The 20,476-nt window shown below is 42.0% G+C and overlaps 1 protein-coding gene across 16 annotated transcripts in view; it reads left to right on the forward strand.

Annotated features, from left to right (window-relative positions):
- TLE1 (transducin like enhancer of split 1) overlaps positions 1-20,476 on the forward strand; it is a 97,723-nt gene that overhangs the window by 31,120 nt on the left and 46,127 nt on the right. For 4 of the 16 annotated variants that reach the window (XM_021711264.1, XM_021711273.1, XM_021711271.1 and 1 more), the window contains 2 exons: positions 1,248-1,322; positions 18,594-18,795. In XM_021711264.1, the coding sequence (XP_021566939.1) occupies positions 1,248-1,322; positions 18,594-18,795 (277 nt within the window). Of the gene's footprint in view, positions 1-1,247; positions 1,353-18,590; positions 18,812-19,512; positions 19,530-20,476 lie in introns of all 16 variants that reach the window. The other 12 variants (XM_021711261.1, XM_021711260.1, XM_021711265.1 and 9 more) reach the window with 7 other exon arrangements.

The raw sequence follows: 20,476 nt of genomic DNA on the forward strand, positions 1-20,476 counted from the left end.
AGTTTTGCCACGAAAAGTTTACCTTTCTTTTGGATACAAGCAAATAAATGTTATAATGTATTTTGAGTGTGTACAGGATGAATATCTTGAGGCAGGGTGGAAAGCCTGTTGGACTGGCAGTGAGAACACTGGGTGTCTGGGCTAGTTGGTACCTGTTGCTTCGTGGTGGTTGGCTATCATCTCTGCTGCTGTTGTACCTGCCTCTTATAGCATATCATTTGTCTGACGTTACAGTGTGGATTTGTCAGCCTTTTGAATCTAGTTGTGTGACTTCAGTGACTCAGGTCTCTGTGCTACATACTCATGCCTCCCGAAGTAAGCTTGTGGCTTCATTTTTAATTGTGGGTGGAACTGGGGTGGTGCAGTTTCCATCTTCTGAGCTGAGGGGTGGGGCCCTTCCTTTCCCCTATTGAAGGTAAAAAAAAATCAAAAGGCTAAAAGAACAAGAGGAATTCCCAGAGTTTCCAGAAACTACTGCTGGGTTGAGATTTGTTGATCGGAGAATTGACTACTGGTTTTTTTCTTTTTTGAATTGGAGTCTCACGCTGTTGCCCAGGCTGGAGTGCATCTGCACGCTCACGGCCACCCCAGCTTCAACCTGGTGGGCTCTGGCGATCCTGCACCTCAGCCTTCCAAGTAGCCAGAACTATAGGTGTGCGCTGCCATACCTGGCTATTTTTAATTTTATTGTAGAGACGGGGTCTTGCCCAGTTGCCCGGGCTGATCTTGAACCCGTGGGCTCAGGCAGTCCATTCACCTTGGCCTCCCGAAGTACTGGGATTACAGGTTTAGCCACTGAGCCTGGCGATTTTTTTGTTTTTTGACCAAAGATTTAATGTTTAAATGCTAAGTGTTGAAACGAGTGTCTTAAAATTGCTGTAGACTTCTGCCCAAACTTATCACTGCAAATCCCTTCTGTGAACTAGGGTGATCATCCAAGTTCTGTTCTTTTGTTTTCTAAGGTCCCAAGTAATCATTCTTCATGTCCTTTTTGGCTTTCTGCCATTGCAAGGCAGAATTTACCATCAGAAGTTAAGTAGTGATCGGTGTTGTTCAGAAATGAAGGGAGGCACCTTTCTCAGTTTTTCTTTTCCTGTGTTCTGTGAAATAGCGTGTGGTTGAGAAATTATGTGTTTAAAACCTTGTACTTCAACCTGCATGGCATGTAGTATTTTTCTTTTTGTTGTTGGAAGGTACATGGAGTTCTTGGCTGTTGCTAATACCTTTTCTTCTTCTTGTTTTCAAAGCATCAACAACAGGTGGCCCAGGCTGTTGAACGTGCCAAACAGGTGACCATGGCAGAGTTGAATGCCATCATCGGGGTACGTGGCCTACCAGGTCTACCTCCTACAGTGTGTATAACCAGCTTTCATTTCTTCTTAATTTGATGGCTTAATATACATTGTAATTTTGTGTAGCTTAATGTTGACCTATTTGATAAGGGTGGGAGGAGGGGCAGTTGGGGTGTCCTGAGGTGTATAGAAGAAGAGGGCTTAGCATAAGGAAGATGACAGGAGAAACATTTTAGGAGGGGACGAAAACTATGCCTACTTTTAATTAATGAATTAAACTCTTTTTTGAGAGACGGGATTTCGGTATTTTGCCCAAGCTGGCCTAGGACTCCTATGTTCAAGTGCTTCTCCTGATTCAGCCTCCCAAGTAGCTGGGACTTCAGGCGGGAACTCCCTTGCCTCGCCTGGCCCTAAATCGACTTTAAAATGGGAAAAGAAGTGTAGTTTATCCTGTGACACCTAGACCATCCTTGTTCCATTAGTCAAGTAAAAGCTTTAGATTAGAGTCTTAAATACTTTCCTTCTGTCTTCCAGCATTAGATCACGGTGAGGTCAAGGCAGGTCTCTGCATTATCATTTTATTTAGTCATCTTGGCTTTGGTCTTTTGCTTTCTAGGGTATTCGAACCTGCATAACTGTTTGCTCTTCCTCTTTCTTGCGCTTCTTTCATGAATTTCTAAGTGGCACGCCAATGAAAAGAGCGCTCTCTTGCCACGGAAGAAGTGTTAATTGTCTGCCCTAGTGCTCTCCAGCCTTTCACCGGGGTGCTGCTCTCTGTTGCGTTCAGTTCACTGCTCCTTGCTGGCCACTGGTTGTCAATCACAAGTCATTTGCTCTGCATTAATGAACCCCGTGAACCATACGTTCCATCCCCTGCATGAGTTCATCCCCCCCCCGGCCCCCCCACCTGCAGGACCTGGGACAGTTCTCATGTGCGCTGCCCCTTCCAGACTAAGCGAACGAAGGCACTGAAACAAGGGATCGTCCTTTCTGATTTTATTCTTATGTGAGTGCCTTGAGCGGATTCAAATCACTCATTTATCAATTTATGTTAATTGCTTGTGAGAAGATGCCCTGCTGGTCTTTATAGTTCCCTCAGACACTTTGTAATGATAATTAGACATGCTGCTGTACGGATTAAGAGTGCCATAGTCCAATGACGGCCATAGACAATGGAACCAGTTAATCCATCAGGGCTTAAAATTACATCCCAACTGGAGATGGAGAAAAAAACATAAGAGCCAAGGAGGATTAAAGAATGAGCCTCAGCTTGAAAACTCTCCTTTCATCAGTTTCTCAATTGCAGATCTGCAGTTGGGTTGTCCGTGGTAAGCTATTGGCAGTCAATTAGGTGAAATAAACTGGGAGGGTGACCTTCATTTCCTTCTAATAGCTTTTTCCTCCCCGAAATGGGGAGCTTCAGTGGATTTTCAGCTTAAATTTTATTCAAGCTGCTTTATTACACTTGACAGCTTAGCTCTGCATAAACAATTCTACCTCCTCTTCCCCTAGATCCAGGCATCGCCCCCCCCCCACCAGTATCACATTTTTGACTGTTACTTAGTGGGCTCTCTAATCACATTCAACAAAAAACACAATTACATCTGCATTTGTCTGCTGCCTTCTGTACCCTTTTCTTGTGTAATGAATTGCTTTATTTCAGAGATCAAATCAAATATTCACTGGTACTTTCGCATGTACCGTGTTTGATTAGCAAAGACTAATAGCGAATTGTACTTGTAGCTCGAGCACAGAATTTTTCCACCCAAATGAATGAGGATGGAAAAGCCTGTTTTGATTAAAGGAAAACATATGCAAAGCAGTTTTCAAGCACCCAGTTAAACTTTGTGGAACATGTTTGTTTTCTGATAGGCTCTAAATTTCTACATATGATTTCTTGATGGTAAAACTCTGACGTCTAAATTGTCAAAGGCACTGCCCAGCACCCTCGCGAATCTCCTCCTTTGTGTCTCCACTTAGAAAGCAGGAAATGGTATGAACCAGATGTTTATAGGTAATACCCATTTTGAGCTGAATCAGGAAATAAAAATAGCAGGGTGTTTTAGAAGGGCGAATGAATCTCTAATTTCGTGAATGGTTTTAGTCCAGGAAAAAATGTTGTTGGGATTATCAAGGCTAAGATTAGCTCTGGATGGTACAGAACAATAACCCAGATTGGTGATATGGGCCTAACTTGAGACATGCCCCTTGCATGTCTTCAGCATACTGGCATGTGTGGTTTTTATCATTGTAATTTCTGGATCAGTATATTAATTTATGTCAGAAGGCTCTTTTCAAGTTTGTGGTGATCAATAATTATCCCACCCCGTAAGTTTCATGTTATGGCATATGCTTGATTTTTGCTTGAAAGGAATTGTGTGCGTCCTGGGAAATCGAAGTAGCATAAAATTGGGTTGACAATTCAGTGGACCTTTTGCACCCCTTCATTGAACATGCAGTGTGTCAACCTGTCTCCCCAGAGGGGAGGAGGTACCGGGAGACTGTCTGTTCCTACAAGCCGCAGCTGCGCGCAGAGTAAATGCAGCCTGGTTTGATAGCAGCTGTCAGTATTGTTCAGGGAGGAACTTGGGGTAAAGAACAATGGGAGAGGCCACGCTCTCAGTCTGCATCGACTTTCAGGCTAAGAAAAGAAATAGTAATTTAACGGTTTAGACATCTATTACAAGTGTGAAAGATCATGAAAGAGTACCCTTTAAAATGCAAATGAGCCGAAACATTCTCATTCCCTTTAAGGTACAATCAAGGAGCTTACTGCTTGCTTGACAGGGCTAAAGATATTTCTCTTTAGCAAACCTAGTAAAAGTAAATCTTCTCAAGGACATACAGCTTCCAGGTAAGCTCAAGGTGTGTCCTGGGCCTGTGGGAGCTCTTTGAGGAGGAAAAGAAAGGTCATACTTTCTTCATCCTTGTTGAGTGTATTTTGTCATATCAGACAAAATACATAATTTTAGTTACTTCCCACACAGTACCTGCCACACCTGCCTCCAACTTACAGAGTACTGGTATGTAAGAAACATAAGCTTCTTAGATATTTGATATTAGAGAAACTACTGAAATATTTTGGGTTGACTTTATTTTTAAAAATAGCTTTGACTGATAGCAAATTTAACATTTTGCTTCTTCCAGCTCTTGACTGGTCTCGAACATGTTGTGTTCTTGAAACAATGAAAAGAACAATTAATGATGCAGAGGTGTTAATAGGCATGGGGGTTATCTGATTTGACACACAGATTACTTAGGCATTGGAAAACAATTTGCTTTTTGGAAAGGGAACATGAAACCTTGAGTTTTTATTTATTTATATATTTTATTTTATTTTATTCTTCAGGCATGGTCTTGCTATCTTACCCAGGCTAGTCTTAAACTCCTGGACTCAAGCAGTCCTCGCCATTTCAGTCTCTCAGAGTGCTGTGATTATAGGCATGAGCCACTGCACCTGGCCTAATCTTGAAGTTCTTTTTTTTGTTTTGGTTTTTGAGTTGGAGTCTCACTCTGTAGCCCAGGCTGGAGTGCAGTGGCACACTCACAGTCACACCCCAGTGTCGACCTGCTGGGCTCAGGCTATCTTTCCGCCTCAGCCTATCTTTCCTCCTCAGCCTTCCAAGTCGCTGAAACCACAGGTATGTGCCACCACGCCCTACTAATTTTTTGATTTATTATAAAGATGAGGTCTCACCGAGTTGCCCAGGCTGGTCTTGAACCCTTGGGCTCAGGGAATCCTTTCACCTCATCCTCCCAAAGTGTTGGGATTACAGGCATGAGTCACAGCGCCCAGCCTATCTTGAGTTTTTATATTAAGGGTGTCTTTATACTTTAAGCAACATTCCTTGAAAAAAATTTAAAAAAAAATTCCATTGAGAATTATCAAAATGAAATTGGTTATTAAATATTGTAACATCTTACTTGTGGAATGCCTAATGGCTACCTGAATGCAAGGACAGTTGACTGAAAGACTCTTCAAGACCATTCCCCATTTTATTATTTGGGGTATTTGGAACTAAAAGCTGTCTTCTACCTGCTTTGACAGATACTGGATAATTAATTTTAGTTGGGATCGGGATTCCAAATAATTTGTGTGTGCATATTTTATTGTACTCTATTTTGCATTTTTATTTTTAATGATGTAGGGTACAATTCAAGGTGTGTGTGTATATTTTTTGTTTTGTTTCATTTAAGAGACAGGATCTTGCTCTGTTAGCCAGGCTGGAGGACTGCATTGGTTTGATCATAGTTCACTGCTGTCTCAACCTTCTGGACTCAGGTGATCATTCCACCTCAACCTCTTGAGTAGCTTGGACTTCATGCCTGGCTAATTCAAAACTTTTTTTTTTTTGGTAGAGACGTGATCTCACTCTGTTGCCCAGACTGGTCTCGAATTTCTGGCGTTAATTTGATCCTCTCATCTCAGTCTCCCAAAGTGCTGGGATTACAGGCATGAACCACTGTACCTAGCCAATGTTTTCTCATCAAACTTATATCACAAATAATTAATATAGTTCTATTTAGGAGTATAGATACAGAGAGATTGATGAATATCTGTACACACAGGGATTTGTTTTTCTCAATAGATGTATAATTTTTTGTTCTTGCAGTTGAGCGTATATTTTCCTTTACTTTTTTTTTCTTTCTTCTCTTTTTCTTTTGAGTCTGTGTCTCACTGTCGCCCAGGCTGGAGTGCAGTGGTATGCTTACGGTCACCACAGCCTCCACCTGCTGGGCTCAGGTGATCCTTCTACCTCAGCCTTCCAGGTAACTGGAACTACAGACATGCACTACCACGTCCGGCTTATTTTTTGGTTTATTGTAGAGACAGGATCTCATCAAGTTTCTCAGGTTGGTCTCGAACCCCTGAGCTGAGGCATTCCTCTTGCCCTGGCCTCCCAAAGCACTGGGATTACAGGCTTGAGCCACCGCACCCGGCAGATGTATAATTTTTAAGTAGTGAAATACATAGATGGTAAATGTTCCTCATGATCATTTTTGATGCCTGCATACACCCAGTGTGTGTGTATTTTTTGTTTTGTTTCGTTTAAGAGACAGGATCTCCTACACTCCATAATATGGAGGTGGTATCTACACCCCTTGCAAAGTTCCCTTATTCTTTTTTTTTTTTTTATTTTTTTGAGTTGGAGTCTCACTTTGTTTCCCAGACTGGAGTGCAGTGGCTGCTCCTGGCCACCGCAGCCTCGACCTGCTGGGCTCCGATGATCCTTCCGCCTCAGCCTTCCAAGTAGCTGGAACTACAGGTGCGTGCTACCACAGCTGACTAGTTTTTTGAGTTATTGCAGAGACGAGGTCTCGACAAATTGTCCAGGTTGGTCTTAAACACCTGGGCTCAGGCAATTGTCTGACCTCAGTCTCCCAAAGTGCTGAGATTACAGACGTGTGCCACCATGCCCCACCTGATGCACTAAATTTATCAATTCCTAGGCATATACTCTGGAGAAATTCTTTTATTTATTTTATTTATTTATTTATTTATTTATTTAGTTGGAGTCTCACTCTATCGCCCAACTGGAGTGCAGTGGCTGCTCCCGGTCACAGCAGCCTCGACCTGCTGGGCTCCAGTGATCCTTCCACCTCAGCCTTCCAAGTAGCTGGAACTACAGGCGCGTGCTACTACGCCCAGTTGATTTTTGATTTGTTGTAGAGATGAGGTCCTTGTCAAGTTTCCCAGGCGGGTGGGCTCAAACAGTCCACTCACCTCGGCCTCACAAAGTGCTGGGATTACAGGCTGAGCCACCGAGCCCGGCCTCCCTTATTCTTATCAGTCAGTTTATCCTCACTCCTTAAAGAAAGATAGTTGCCTTGTTTTTTCTTGACATGTGAAGTAAGAGCTAAAGATGGCTTTTTGGTTTTGAGTGAAAATACTAATAATCAGTTGAGTGGTTTGTAATTGGGTTACTTTATTTCTTACCCACTTGTTGCCCAACTTCATGGTGTTGGTGACAATCTGTGTAAGAGGATTTGTACTGTGTTATCTTGGACAAAACATGGATCTAGGATCAGATGGACTTGGGTAGGATGCGTGGCGAGTATTAGTTTTGCGACCTTGTACAGTCAGTTAACTGCTATCGAGGGCCCTATTTGTGGACGGTAATGCCATCTACGTTCATAGTTTTTGTGGGAATGAGACTTAGCTGTGAACCGTCAATAAGCACGTGGTCTTGACTCCTGGAGCTACAGTTTTGTCTCCTTGATGTCTCTGAGTGCCTGTAGCAGATCTGTGGGTTCAGTTGGCCAAGCCCTTGTGGGATGGTTGCTCTGAGCAGCAGGTCACCTCCTCCTTTGTCTATTCTAGTGGTTACTTGGATGTGGGTGTTTGAGATTCATCTCAACCAGATGCTCTACTCCTGCTGTTCCGTTGTTGTGCATGAGTGACTTTTAATAAGGACACAGCAGCAAAAAAGCACGGCCATTTAGCTTTTGATGAACAAACTTGGAAGTTAAGTTTTGGGAACAACTGGAGACAGAGCTGAGAGCAAAAATGTGAGGGCAAGGAATGACTGACTTCCTTAATTGACATAAAGAAGGAGGCAAGAGGGTGCCTTTACTGGCACTGAGAGGTTACAGGGGTCATTGGGATAAAGTTGAGAGGAGAGAGTTAGAAGAGACAGCCAGATGACCAGTGGGGACTGTCTTTCCCATCCTCAAAATGCCAGATTTCTGTTAGTAGCCTCAGTGCTAACTTATGGTATAAGACAGTTTGAGCAGTTTCCCATGGCAATGCCTGTGAATTTCAGGAGCTCACAAAATTTGAGTTTAATCTAGGTAAACTTGTCCTCCTTTCTTGCTTATCTGGATGTAGTCTGATTTATTTTTTATAAATGTATCTTCTTTCAAGGCCTATGGGGCTCGTTATTGGTCAGATTTGTATGTCCCTGCTCCATAGACAAGTGTATAATTCTCTATAATTTAAAACAACTTAGTATGAAAAAAAGTCTAGGGTATTTTGTGATATCCGACTGTGTGTTTGTGTAGGAGATGGCTGTGAGTACAAATTCCTAATGGAGAAGGAGCCTTTCTGTCCCTGAAAGATTGAGTTGTAGACCTAGAGGTCTGTCCACTGTTGTATGAGATGATTGGTTTAAGGATTAGCAAAAGGCTGGATTATTTTTCTCCTTTGGCTATAGCTGTCAGCTATCTGTGGGATTGTAGTGTGTGAAGTTTAAGAGGATGAGGTTAGCCTCTTATTCTTATGAGTACGCAGTTAATCTCTGGAAAGCCCATCAGTAACTCAGCTGTGTGTTTCTTTATAAAACAAGTTCACCCTGGGGGAATAATGCATATCCTGCTACTAAAAGAGAAGACTAAATAGCTACAACAAACATGGTTCTTCTTGCTCTACTAACTGATGTTTAGTGACCTACCTTCCACTCACATTCTTACAGCCTAGCCCTTTTGTTCAGTTTACAAAGGGAAGGAGCAGTATTGCAAAGAAGTCTTTACGCATCCTGTTTGTCCTTTGGTTAAGTTTGGGTTTTTTGTTGTTTTTGTTTTATTCTTATTTTATGTTTTGTTTTGTTTTGAGTCAGGATTTCACTTGTCACCCTGGCTGGAGTACAGTGGCACAGTCATGGCTCACCGGAGCCTCAGACTCCTGGACTCAAATGGTCCTCCTGCTTCAGCCTCACAAGTAGCTGGAACTACGGACATGTGCCACCATGCCTGGCTAAGTTTTTTTATTTTTTTGTAGAGCTGAGGTTTCATTATGTTGCCCAGTCCGGTCTCAAACTCCTGGGCCCAAGCAATCCCCCTGCCTTGGCTTCCCAGAGTGCTTGGATTGTTGGTGTGAGCTGTGCCTGGCCAAGCTTGCTTTTTTTTTTCTCTTTTAACTGAAAGTAAAACTAGGCATTTGAAGAATACAGAACTTGACCTCAATGTATGGATTCTTCTGTATAGTCATCGTGCTTCTTGTTTATTAGAAAAGTTGCTGAAGCATTTAGTTTTCCCATGCATTTTTGTATGATTTTGACTTGTTTTCTTGGAACAAGGCATTAAATATTCCTCTTTATTCTCAGCTATTTGTGTTTATTTTTAAAAACTGAGATATAATAGACATACCATCAGATTCACCCCTTTAAAGCATACGACTCAATGGTTTTTAGTGTATTCACAAAGTTGTACAACTATGACTACCATCTAATTCTGTAACATTTGTATCACCCCATAAAGAAAACCCTTATTCATAACCATTCATTCTCTATGTCCCCTCCCCTAACCTCTGGTAATTTCCTGTCTGCTTTTCATCTGTATGGATTTGCCTGTTCTGGACATTTTATATAAATAGAATCATATCATCTGTAGCCTTGTGTGTCTGACTTCTTTTACGTAGCGTAATGTTTTCAGGGTTTATCCATGTTGTCACACATACCAGTACATTAGTCCTTTTTAATTGATGAATAATGTTCCACTGTATTAATATACCATATTTGTTTATTCAGTTGAAAGTTGATGGATATTTAGGCAGTTTCTACTTGTTGGCTATTAGGAATAATGCTGCTTTGAACTTTTGTGCACAATTGTTTGTGAGGACATGTTTTCTTTTCTCTTAGATCTATACCTGACGGTTGAATCACTGTGTCGATGGCATCTCTAATGTTGAACTTTTTGAGCAATAACCCAATTGTTTTCCCAAGTGGCTGTACATCCCCACAGCAGTGTATGAGATTTCCAGTTTCTCCACATCATCTTCAGCACTTACCATCCATCTTTTTTATTTTAGCCATCCTAGTGGGTGTGACGCAGTATTGTGTGTGTATGTGTATGTGTGTATATGTTTTAAATTTCAGTAGCTTTAGGAGTGCAGATAGTTTTTGGTTACATGGATGCATCGTATAGTGGTGAAGACGCCTGGGCTTGATGTGTGCCCATTACCCTCACTAGTGCACACTGTACCTGATAGGTGATTTTTTGTCCCTCCTACCCTCCCCCGTATTGTATCTTGTGGTTTTGATTTGCATTTTCCTGATGGCTAGTGATGTTGAGTATCTTTTCATCCAGGGCCTATGCAGTTTTTGAAGTGGAATCTACCTAAGCATAGCCTTTAAGAACCTATTGTAATTCAGGCCTTTTTAAGTCCTAGGGCTGTGCTCTTTGTCACAGCTGTAATGGCCATCCAGGGAAGGTGGGATGAACAAGGATCTTGCAGAGTGAGCTGGCTTGTGTGGATTAGTTGAAATGTAGAAAGAATAAAGTTGACTTCAAATCCTTCTCAGAGGTGTAGGCTCTTTGTCCTGGTGCCTGCCTGCATACACGACATCAGTTTTGCTTCCATGTGTCATTCTCTCTCTTTCAGCTTTATTGGAGTATCGTTGACAAGTAGAAATTGTCTGTATTTAAGGTGTACAACGTATGCATTGTGAAGTGATCACCAAGAATAAACTAGTTAACATATCCATCACCTCACATAGTTCACTTAGCTTTTATGTGCGTGTGTGATGAAAATACTTAAGACCTACCTTCTTAGCAAATGTCAAGTATACAACGCAGTATTATTAACTTTAGCTACCATGCTGCACAGTATATAGTATATAGTCGTAAATAGTCTCTAGATCCTATTTATCTTGCACAATTGAAAGTTCATACCCTTTGACCTCATTTCTCCCCTAACCCCCCAAGGCAACTGCCATTCTGCTCTGCTTCTGTTGAGTTTGTATCCTGTTAGATTCCACATATAAGTGAGATCACACAGTATTTGAATCTTTTTGAATCTGGCTTATTACATTTAGCATGGTGTCCTCCGGGGTCATCCATATTGTTACAAATGGCGGGATTTCTTTCTTATTAAAGGCTGAATAGTATTCCATTGTGTTTATGTACACCACATTTTCTTTGTCTGTTCATCTATCAACAGACACTTAGGTTGATTCTGTCTTGGCTGTTGTGAATAATGTTGCAGTGGACATGGGAGTATGGATATGTTTTGAGCATACTGATTTCAGTTTCTTTGGATATATACACAGAAATGGGAATTGCTTAATCATATACAGGTTGAGCATTCCCAATATGAAATTCGATATGCTTCAAAATCTGGAACTTTTTGAGTGCTGACATGATGCTCAAAAGAAATACTCAATTGGTGGATTTTGGATTTTCTTCCTAGGGATGCTCATTGGTGAGTATATTGCTATTGCAAACACTCCAAAATCTGAAAGAAAAAAAATTCCAACTCTGAAATACTTCTGGTCCCAAGCATTTCAGAAAAAAGATACTCAACCAATAGTTCTATTTTTACTTTTTTTTTTTTTGGAGTCAGTATCTTACTCTGTTGCCCAGCCTGGAGTGCAGTGGTGTGATCATGACAATCACAGCTCTCAGCAGCCTCAACCCTTTGGGCTCAGGCAGTCCTTCCACCTCAGCTTTCTGAATACCTGGGACTGTAGGTGCGTGCCACCACACCTGACTAATTTTTTATTTTTTGTAGAGACGGAGTTGTCTAGGCTGGTCTTGAACTCCTGGGCTCAAGCAGTCCTCTCACCTCCGCCTCCTGAAGTGCTGGGATTACAGGCATGAGCCACTGCGGCTGGCTCTGCGTTTAACTTTTGGAGGACCCTCCGTACTGTTTTCTATGAGGGCTGTGCCCGTTTATATTCTTTTTTTTTTTTGAGTGGGAGTCTCACTCCGTCGCCCAGGTTAGGGTGCAGTGGCATGCTCACGGCCACTCCAGTGTCGACCTGCTGGGCTCAGGTGGTCCTTCCACCTCAGCCTTCCAAGTAGCCAGAACTACAGGTGTGTGCTATTTTTTTTGAATTACTGTAATTTTTTGAATTACTGTAGAGATGAAGTCTCGCCAAGTTGCCCAGGCTGGTCTTGAACCTGTGGACTCAAGCAGTCCTCTCACCTTGGCTTCCCAAAGTGCTGGGATTACAGGCTTGAGCCACTGCGACTGGCCGTTTATATTCTTAACATCAGTGTAAAAGGGATTCCCCTTTCTTCAGACCCTCACCAATTCTAATCTCTTGTCTTTCTGATGCTGGCCATCCTAATAGTTGTGAGTGATATTCCATTGTGGTTTTGATTTGCATTTCCTTGGTGATTAATGATATTGATAATTTTTTTGTATACCTGTTAGCCACTTGTATGTCTTCTTTGGAGCTCTGTCTGTTTAGGTCCTTTACCCTATTTTTAGTTTGAGGTTTTTGTAGTGGATTGATGCATAAGTTAATAGCGTTTTTGCACTTACTTATTTTTTTACTTTTTATTTTTTTTGAGTTGGAGTCTCACTCCGTCACCCAGACTGGAGTGCAGTGGCGTGCTCACAGCCACTGCAACCTCGACCTGCTGGACTTAGGTGATTCTTCTACCTCAACCTTCCAAGCTGGAATTAGAGGCATGCGCCACCACACCCTTCTAATTTTTTGATTTATTGTAGAGATGAGGTCTCACCAAGTTGTCCAGGCTGGTCTCAAACCCGTGGGCTCAGGCAGTCCTCTCACCTCAGCCTCCCAAAGTGCTGAAATTATAGACATGCACCACTGCGCCTGGCCGTTTTTCCACTATTTTGAATGATCTTCATCAAAGCCCTCTTTGAAATGCTTAGACCTTTTTTTTTTTTTGCTGTGCTTTTCCCAGTGGCATTCTCCCTGTACGTGGTACAAATGTTTCAAGCCACCTCTACTTCTTTACTCCTCTGTTAAATGCAAACAGAGGAGTATGTTGGAAGTGTTCATTTTTTTCCACTTGACACTCCATCTTCTTTAGTCCACAAATAGCAATAACTTTCTTCAAATCTGCAAAATGCAAGGCGTATTCACAAGCACAGCATTGTCACTCCAGATGACAAACGATAAACTCCAAACACCACAGCGTTGCCCTGCCAAAAACAAGCTGTGAACTTACACATCAACCTAATATTTTGGATGTTGAAGCTCTTATTAGATGTATGGTTTGCAAATGTTTTCTCTCATTCCTTAGGTTGCCTGTATGTCATTTTCTGTGCGTTCCTGCATTGAGATGGGGCCTTTCAGTGGATTGTCACTTTATTTTTTATTATTGTCTTCAAGTGGCTGGAAAATTCTTGGCTCCAGTAAGCAGCTCCTACCTGTTTTATCACCCTTGCCCTTCTTTTCGTGAGAGGCCGTTCACATAATGGGAGGTAGCAGTGTCCTTGATGTTTCTGCTGCCAGACAGTGCTTTTCCACTTGTTTATGTAGCACACCAATTTTCTTTTTTCTACAGCCTTCCAAGATAAGAACTGAGTGTTCTAAAGAACATGGAAATAGCAGAAATCAAGGGAAAGTGATTTGGAGAGAACTGTCAACAAATGCTCCTTCTCACATTTTTGTCCCCTTTTAAACGTGTTTAAATACCAAGTGCTATAACTGCCACTTACTGTCGTTCTTAGCATTAGATGCCATTTAGGGGCATGGTGTTATTTCAGGTTGGGTAAAGTTTGTGATTTTTGTGACATAGTTTTTTTGATATACTTTTTCTTGGGGTTATAGAGTGGGTGACATTTGATTCAGTGGTTGAGGGTACGGAGCTTAACATCCAGTGGACATCGGCCTTTTTTTTCATACTGGTGTCCTTCCCAGTTGTACAGGCAGCTTAATGGTGACGAACCATGTGCGACACCTGTGTTTTAGAAACAGAAACGTAGACCACTACATCACTCCAATAAAGCTCTGAATGTAAACAGCAAAGTCAGTTTCATTATAGGAACATAATTGACCCAAGCTGCACTAAGTAAGATGTGAATTAAAATTTTGAATGCGTGGTTGTTGTTTGATATGGATGAGGTTACTTTATTCCTTGTGGGTTTTCGGTATCATTAACTCAGGGTTTGGTGTTTGTTTTATTTGTCTCTTTCTGCCAATTCAGATTATTTCATTTAGAGCAAGTACATTTATCTTTTTCTTCCCAAACCTAAACCATTCCATAATTCCCTTTGAGACATCAGAACACTAATATGTGAAAGTTCCCAGTGTAACTCTTTTTCAAATTGTTTTGTTAAAATATAAATTTTGGGTGTTTTTTTTTTTTTCCTAATTTTGCAGTTGTTAGTGGAATAAGCTTAAAAAAGCATGAGTTGCAACTGGGTACTCAGATGGTGATGAAGGAACAATGAATGCTTGTTGAGAAGTTTTATTTTTTTAAACAATCATTTGGCAAGTCACTTGGCATATAAGAACATGAATTCTAATATAATGGGACAGAATTCCAGCTTACTAGACTAGTTTTTCAGCCCCAGCACTGTTGACATTTGGGGCTGGATAATTCTCTGCGGTGGAGGGATGTCCTGTGCATTGTAGAGAGTTTTACAGCCTCCTTGGCCTATACCCACTAACCCACTAGATGCCAGTAGTACTCTACTCCCTGGCGCCCCCCCAGCATGACAACCATAAATTTCTCCAGACAGTGCCAAATGTCCCTGGGGCGGCTGGGGCAGGTGTCAAAATTGGCACTGTTTGAGAACCAGTGGTCTAGACTGATAGGTTGAGAAACCAGCCACATTGCTAAAAACCACCATTGCACATCAGAAATACTTTTTCTCCTAGTTGTACGAACTGTTTTGCTTCTGTATTCTGTGTGTTATCAATCTGCAATAATTGATTTTCAAAATAACTTCTGATTACTATAAACTGATGACTGACTAGAAGGATGAATTTCCCTACACTTGCTGTCATGTTGAAAAACATCTTGTAGTCTTCCAAATGATAGGGGCAGGTTTGGTCATAGAGGCACCAGATACATTTAAATTCCCCTAATTGATAGAGGCATTGGGTCTTTGGCTGTTTACTAATGTCAGTGTCACATTTGTTCTAAAGTGTATTTTTTAAGTAGCATGCATGCCTTTTCCTTTTGGTGAAGATGATGGGTACCAGATTGTCTCTGGTAAGCCCTGTTGGAAAAATGTTCTTCTGAGGACAGAAGAGATAAGTGTGGGCTGCCCTTTTGGAGTTAGCTGTTGTACTCTTCCAGATAGGTACCCTTTATCCATTTAAATAAATGTTTTATTTTCGAGATGGTACTTTTTATTTATAGTTTTAGGCATCAACTTCTGAGAAAAGCCAGGGGCATCTCTGTTTAGGCTCGATCCTTCTTTACACACTTCCTTGGAAGAGAGCTGGGAGCACGTGATACCCTCCTTTTTCCCTTTTCAGATTTAGGAACAGGCTTTGAGAGGTGAGGACGGGAGAACTGGTGCTCATGCAGTCTGAGAAACCCCCACCTGTCACTGTCATAAAGGCCTGATGGTGCAGGTGGATTTGTCTCTGGCTACAGTGTATTGTGTGCTCCCGAGCATCTTGCTAGCTGAGCAGGGAGGAAATGGGAAGTCTTTGGTGGAGAAAGAGATTGCTTTCTTCCTTGCTTGCACTTGGGAACATGACTGGGCCGCTGGGGTTACAGGGGAGATGCTGTTCTAGAAAACAAAAGGTTTGTAGCCCTCATTTTGGCTGAGTCCTGTGGCAAGGCTTTCACTTGGAGCCAGTCTCATCTGTGGAATGGCAGCCATGATGCCCACCTTCCCTGCCATGGGTGTGTTCTGCACTCAGTCCAGGGGTTGGCCATGCAGACATTCTCTAGGAGCACTGCCTAGAAGGAACAGAAGTAGAATGGGAGGTAATATGATGTCCACATTTCCTGGAACCACAGCAGTTGTGATTCATCTGATTGCTACTTAGTACTCTTTTCAACTTGACAGGATTTTTCTTAAGGCTGGAAGAATCCAGTTACCTCTAATAACAGACAAGGAGCTCTTTCTTCAAGGGCCCTGGAAGGCCAGAGCAGGATGGAAGTGGGGGTTCCCGTGGCCAGGTTGGCTGTTGAATGTGGTGTTGATAGATGTCAACCTCACTGTTGGGTTTAACCACATAGGTTTACGTCATAGCTGAGGCGAATCCCCTGTATCATATAAACTAGCCCCTCCTTTCACTAATATATCAGAGCCTGCTTTCTAGTTTATCTTTCTGAAAGCTAATTTGGATTTTTTTTGGGGGGGGTGTCTTTTTTCTTCCTGTGTATCCAAATATTATCTGAGTGGGTGTGTTCTGACATGAAATTCCACCTCCGAAGTCATCTTGTGATCATCCATTCTGGATTTTGGGGGTAGTGGAGGACGCAGGGAGGGGTGAGAGGGTGCTGTCCTCTACCCTATAGTTAGATTCCTTCCCCTCTGCTTAGCCTCTCTCATCTTCTTTTAATTAGTGCCGTGCTTAATTACCCCACTGCACTTGCTTGTGTATGCATCACTGCATTCCCACCCCCCCAGAAGCCGGACATAGTTCTTACTCTCCAAGTAATGATAATAATTGCTGGTAGGGCAGACCTGTTCCTCATCCTTCTCCGAGCACATTTCTTATGGCAGGTGTCTAGTTCCTAATTAAGTGCTAATGAGCATGCCTAGTGGACCGTGATGCCGCTGCAAGCTTCTTCAGTTTTATGTCTCACTATCGCCAAGCTCTTAAAAGGTGACAGAGCAAGAATTAGTGTCTTTGGGATGACAGGAAGGTGATTTTGTGCGTAAAGAAATTGTTATTATGATCCCAAATGGTGAATGAGTAGTTTATAAATACTTGCCAAGAATACCATGAATGCTGCCCACTCTGACCTCACCCCCCTTTTCATTTTCTGTCTAATTAAGAACTATGCTCTCTTTGGAAGGAATGGAAGTTTGAAAAGAAGGTTGGCTCCTAAAGATTTTTCCTTTGAAGATGCTAGGAGCGGTTGAAAATTTATTATAAAATTATGGCAGATGCCGATTTCTGGTTTTAAGATGCTGTTTTCTCTTACTCTCAAAGGGTAGAAAGCGTGTTTGGGATTCCATTAAAAAAACAGTGGGCTGGGTGGGAATTGCTGAAGATCTGGAGTGAAGATTTAATATATTCAGTACACGCAGGAGGGTAATAAATAAAAAGAGTAATTGAGTCCCAGGGAAGTGAGCACAAATCAGAATCTGAAGAATTTTCTAACATTACACCTCAGAAATTGAGCTTTAATCGTTTTTACTGTCTCATCAAAAATGAGTTTTATGTTGGGACAGCTGAAATGTGGCCAGATTCATGGTGCCGGGGCCATTTCTTGGATAGTTTTTCACTTCCTACAACATGCTTTTAAATATAAAATATGAGAGTAGTGATGCTGTCTAATGCAAATGAGCTTATAATTTCTGGAATGTGTTAAGCGAAGGGGCACAGTAGAGTCATGGGAAAGGCATTTGGGAGCAGGGACTTGGGGCACAGGCTGGGGTCCATACTACAGTAGAACTTTTCCTTGTCAAGGTTCCTAACCTCTCCGGGTCTCAGTGTTTTTATCCGTAACCTACAATGGGTGGGTTTTAGAGACTTAGGAGAAGGGACAGGGTAAACAAAGTTGAGTCTCTAAAGAGTTTCTTCCAGCTGTCAAAGCTCGGATACCCGAAGTCCCCTCCTTCTGTATATGGGGGTGTAGTAAATAGCGAGCAGCGGTAAAGGTCCTTTCTGTGCTGCCTGCAGGCCCCTCCTGTGTAGGAAGGGAACCTCAGCAAAAAACTCAATGCCTTTGAGCCTCTGTTCCTTCTGAGAAACAAGAATATGAGTACTTTCTCACGGTGCTGAGAGAGGGCTTGGTGAAATAAGGATGTTCAAGTGCCTGGGTGGTGCATTAGAGACACCCAGGTGCTAGTTCTTTCTTTCTGAATTCTGTTCGTTGAAGGTTTTGATTTTGTCTCATCTTAACACTGTGGTAAGTTAATGCAAGAATGTAGGGGTAAAATGGAGTCACTGGATAACTGGGGAGTAGTTGAGAGTGTGGTTACTGTGGTTATTGTATTGCATATCGCCCCTTTCCCCCATTTTAACCTCTCTGAAATCGGGCTGAGTCTTAAAATCTGAGGCATCTTGGAGTCAATGACATACTGGATTTCGTCCCTGGAGGCGCTTAGAGATGGAACTAACTCACGTGTGAGCTCCTAACTAATGTAGCCAGTCTTGCTGAATCATGAGCAGCTCCCCTCTTGGGGTGAGTTATACCAGCAAGTGACAGTGTAGATGTGAGGACTGTTCTGGGGGAAGGTGGGGAGACGTAACTGAGTGGGTGACAGCGTTTGATGAACTGAAAGCACTAATGGCATTTTTTTCTCTTTCCTCCCCGTCTCTTTCTTGGCTCCCTTTGTGTGTATGTTGAACCTTCCGTTGTGTCTCCTCCATCTTCTCCTGTCATGTCTGTTTTTTCCTTGGATGCTGCCTCTACCACCATCACCGCCATCACCACCACCATCACTACCTCCTCCTCCTCCTCCTCTTCTTCCTCTTCCTTTTCCTCCTCTTCTTCCTCCTCTTTCACCTCCACCAACAGCAGCAGCAGTTGCAAGCTCAGCATCTTTCTCATGGCCACGGACCCCCAGTTCCCCTAACGCCTCACCCTTCAGGACTTCAGCCTCCTGGAATCCCGCCCCTCGGGGGCAGTGCTGGCCTTCTTGCGCTGTCTAGTGCTCTGAGTGGGCAGTCTCACTTGGCAATAAAAGATGACAAGAAGCACCATGATGCAGAGCACCACAGAGGTGAGAGGCCGGGCAAGCCAGATTAGGACTTTGTCCTCATACTCATACAGTGCTGCAAAGTTGTGTGCATCGCTAAAGAAAGCCCCAACCTATACAGAGAGCAAACAATGAGATAAGAGGAACTGTCGCAAAGCTTTCCACTGAAACACAGGTCACCCTGGAAGTTTTCAGGGTTTGCCGTGGGCATCTGTTAGATTGCAGGCATCTTGACATCTTGGCAACTGCCTAGTTAATGCCAGTGGCCTGTACCATATTATGGAAAACTGTTAACTGCTTAATTGGGTAATTTTCAAAGAAAGTAATGTTGTTAAATGGGGCGAAATAAGAAGTTAAATTTGAAAGTGAATGTGTTCAAATGAAAGGTTTGATAATTGCATCTGTTACTACTTAGTTTCATAGGCTTTAATTCTAGTATGCATTAAATATTGGGCAAAATTGCACTTGACTAATTTTTTGAAGAAAAGTAATTTATTCTGTCAAGAAATAAAAAAAAATAGGCTTTGTGTATGGTTAAACTGTAAATCTTATGTTTACAAAATACTGTAATTTTCAGGAAATCACTGTATTAGGAATGTGCAATGACTTATATAAATAAAAGCCATTTTTAAAACTGTTTGGGGCTTGTGTTCTAATTATTCCCCCCTTTTTTTTATTTCTGTTCTTGCCTCTGTGTCTGAACGGGCATGTCTGTGCGTTTCTTGGTAACCTCGGGAGCAGACAGAGAGCCGGGCACAGTAAGTACTCAAACGCCTGCCACACACACGGTCCCTGTCGACAACACTTCCCTGTGCTGCACAGACAGACACACACACTCTCCCTTTCTTGGTGACCTGGTGTTTTGCTTTTACTTTTCTTTCTTTAAAAAAAAATTCTTTTTTCATGTGCCCCTCTCCTTACCCTTGTTTTTTTTCTGTTGTTTTTTTTTTAAATAAAACTTGCAACAGATGAGAGGGGTGTGGTTTGGAGGTGAAACTGTTTGCTAAGATTACTCATTTGGTAGAAATACACTTTGATCTATATGTGCCCCTGACCCACTTTAGAAAACATTTATTGTTTCATTCCAAGTCCTGGTTGCCTGTAGTTTAAAAGAATATTCATTTTTATATCTGAAATCAGTTTACAGGCAAGAGATCCCAATCTGCATGTGAAGTTGGGTAGTAATGTATTATTTTTTCCTAAACCATTCATTATCCTCTGTGAGTGCATCTTAGTTGCTAGGCTTCCATGTCTAGTTCTCGTTGCATAATTGTCCTTGAAGTGTGAACTTGAACTTAAATCTATTTTAGATCTAAGAACTAAGCATTTGAGTAAGCTCTAAGGAAATTCATCAGACAGGGGTGTGATAGTTCATGTCCTCACCAGCCTAAATAACACTCGTTTTATGTGATGCATGTTTGATTTGTACATGCACCAGCCATTTGGCTGTGGTGAGGCCTGTGCCTAAAATGCATATCTCAAATGTTGGGGAGCAGATAGTATGTGGCTCTTTTTCAGCTAGGATAATCTACAGGTTTTCACCTCTTTTCCTTCTTTCTGAACCTAGGAGTAATTTGACTATCTTATGGTAACAAATAGATACTAAACTTTTAATCATCCTGATAGCTTTTTTGTTATGAGTTTGAGAGGGAAGATTTTTAAATCTTATTTCTGCTTGAAAAATTTAGGATTTTTTTTTACTCCC

This window comes from Carlito syrichta, unplaced genomic scaffold (genome assembly GCF_000164805.1).
Source record: "Carlito syrichta isolate Samal-C Ts95f unplaced genomic scaffold, Tarsius_syrichta-2.0.1 Scaffold301970, whole genome shotgun sequence".
NCBI classification, from domain to species: Eukaryota; Metazoa; Chordata; class Mammalia; order Primates; family Tarsiidae; genus Carlito; species Carlito syrichta.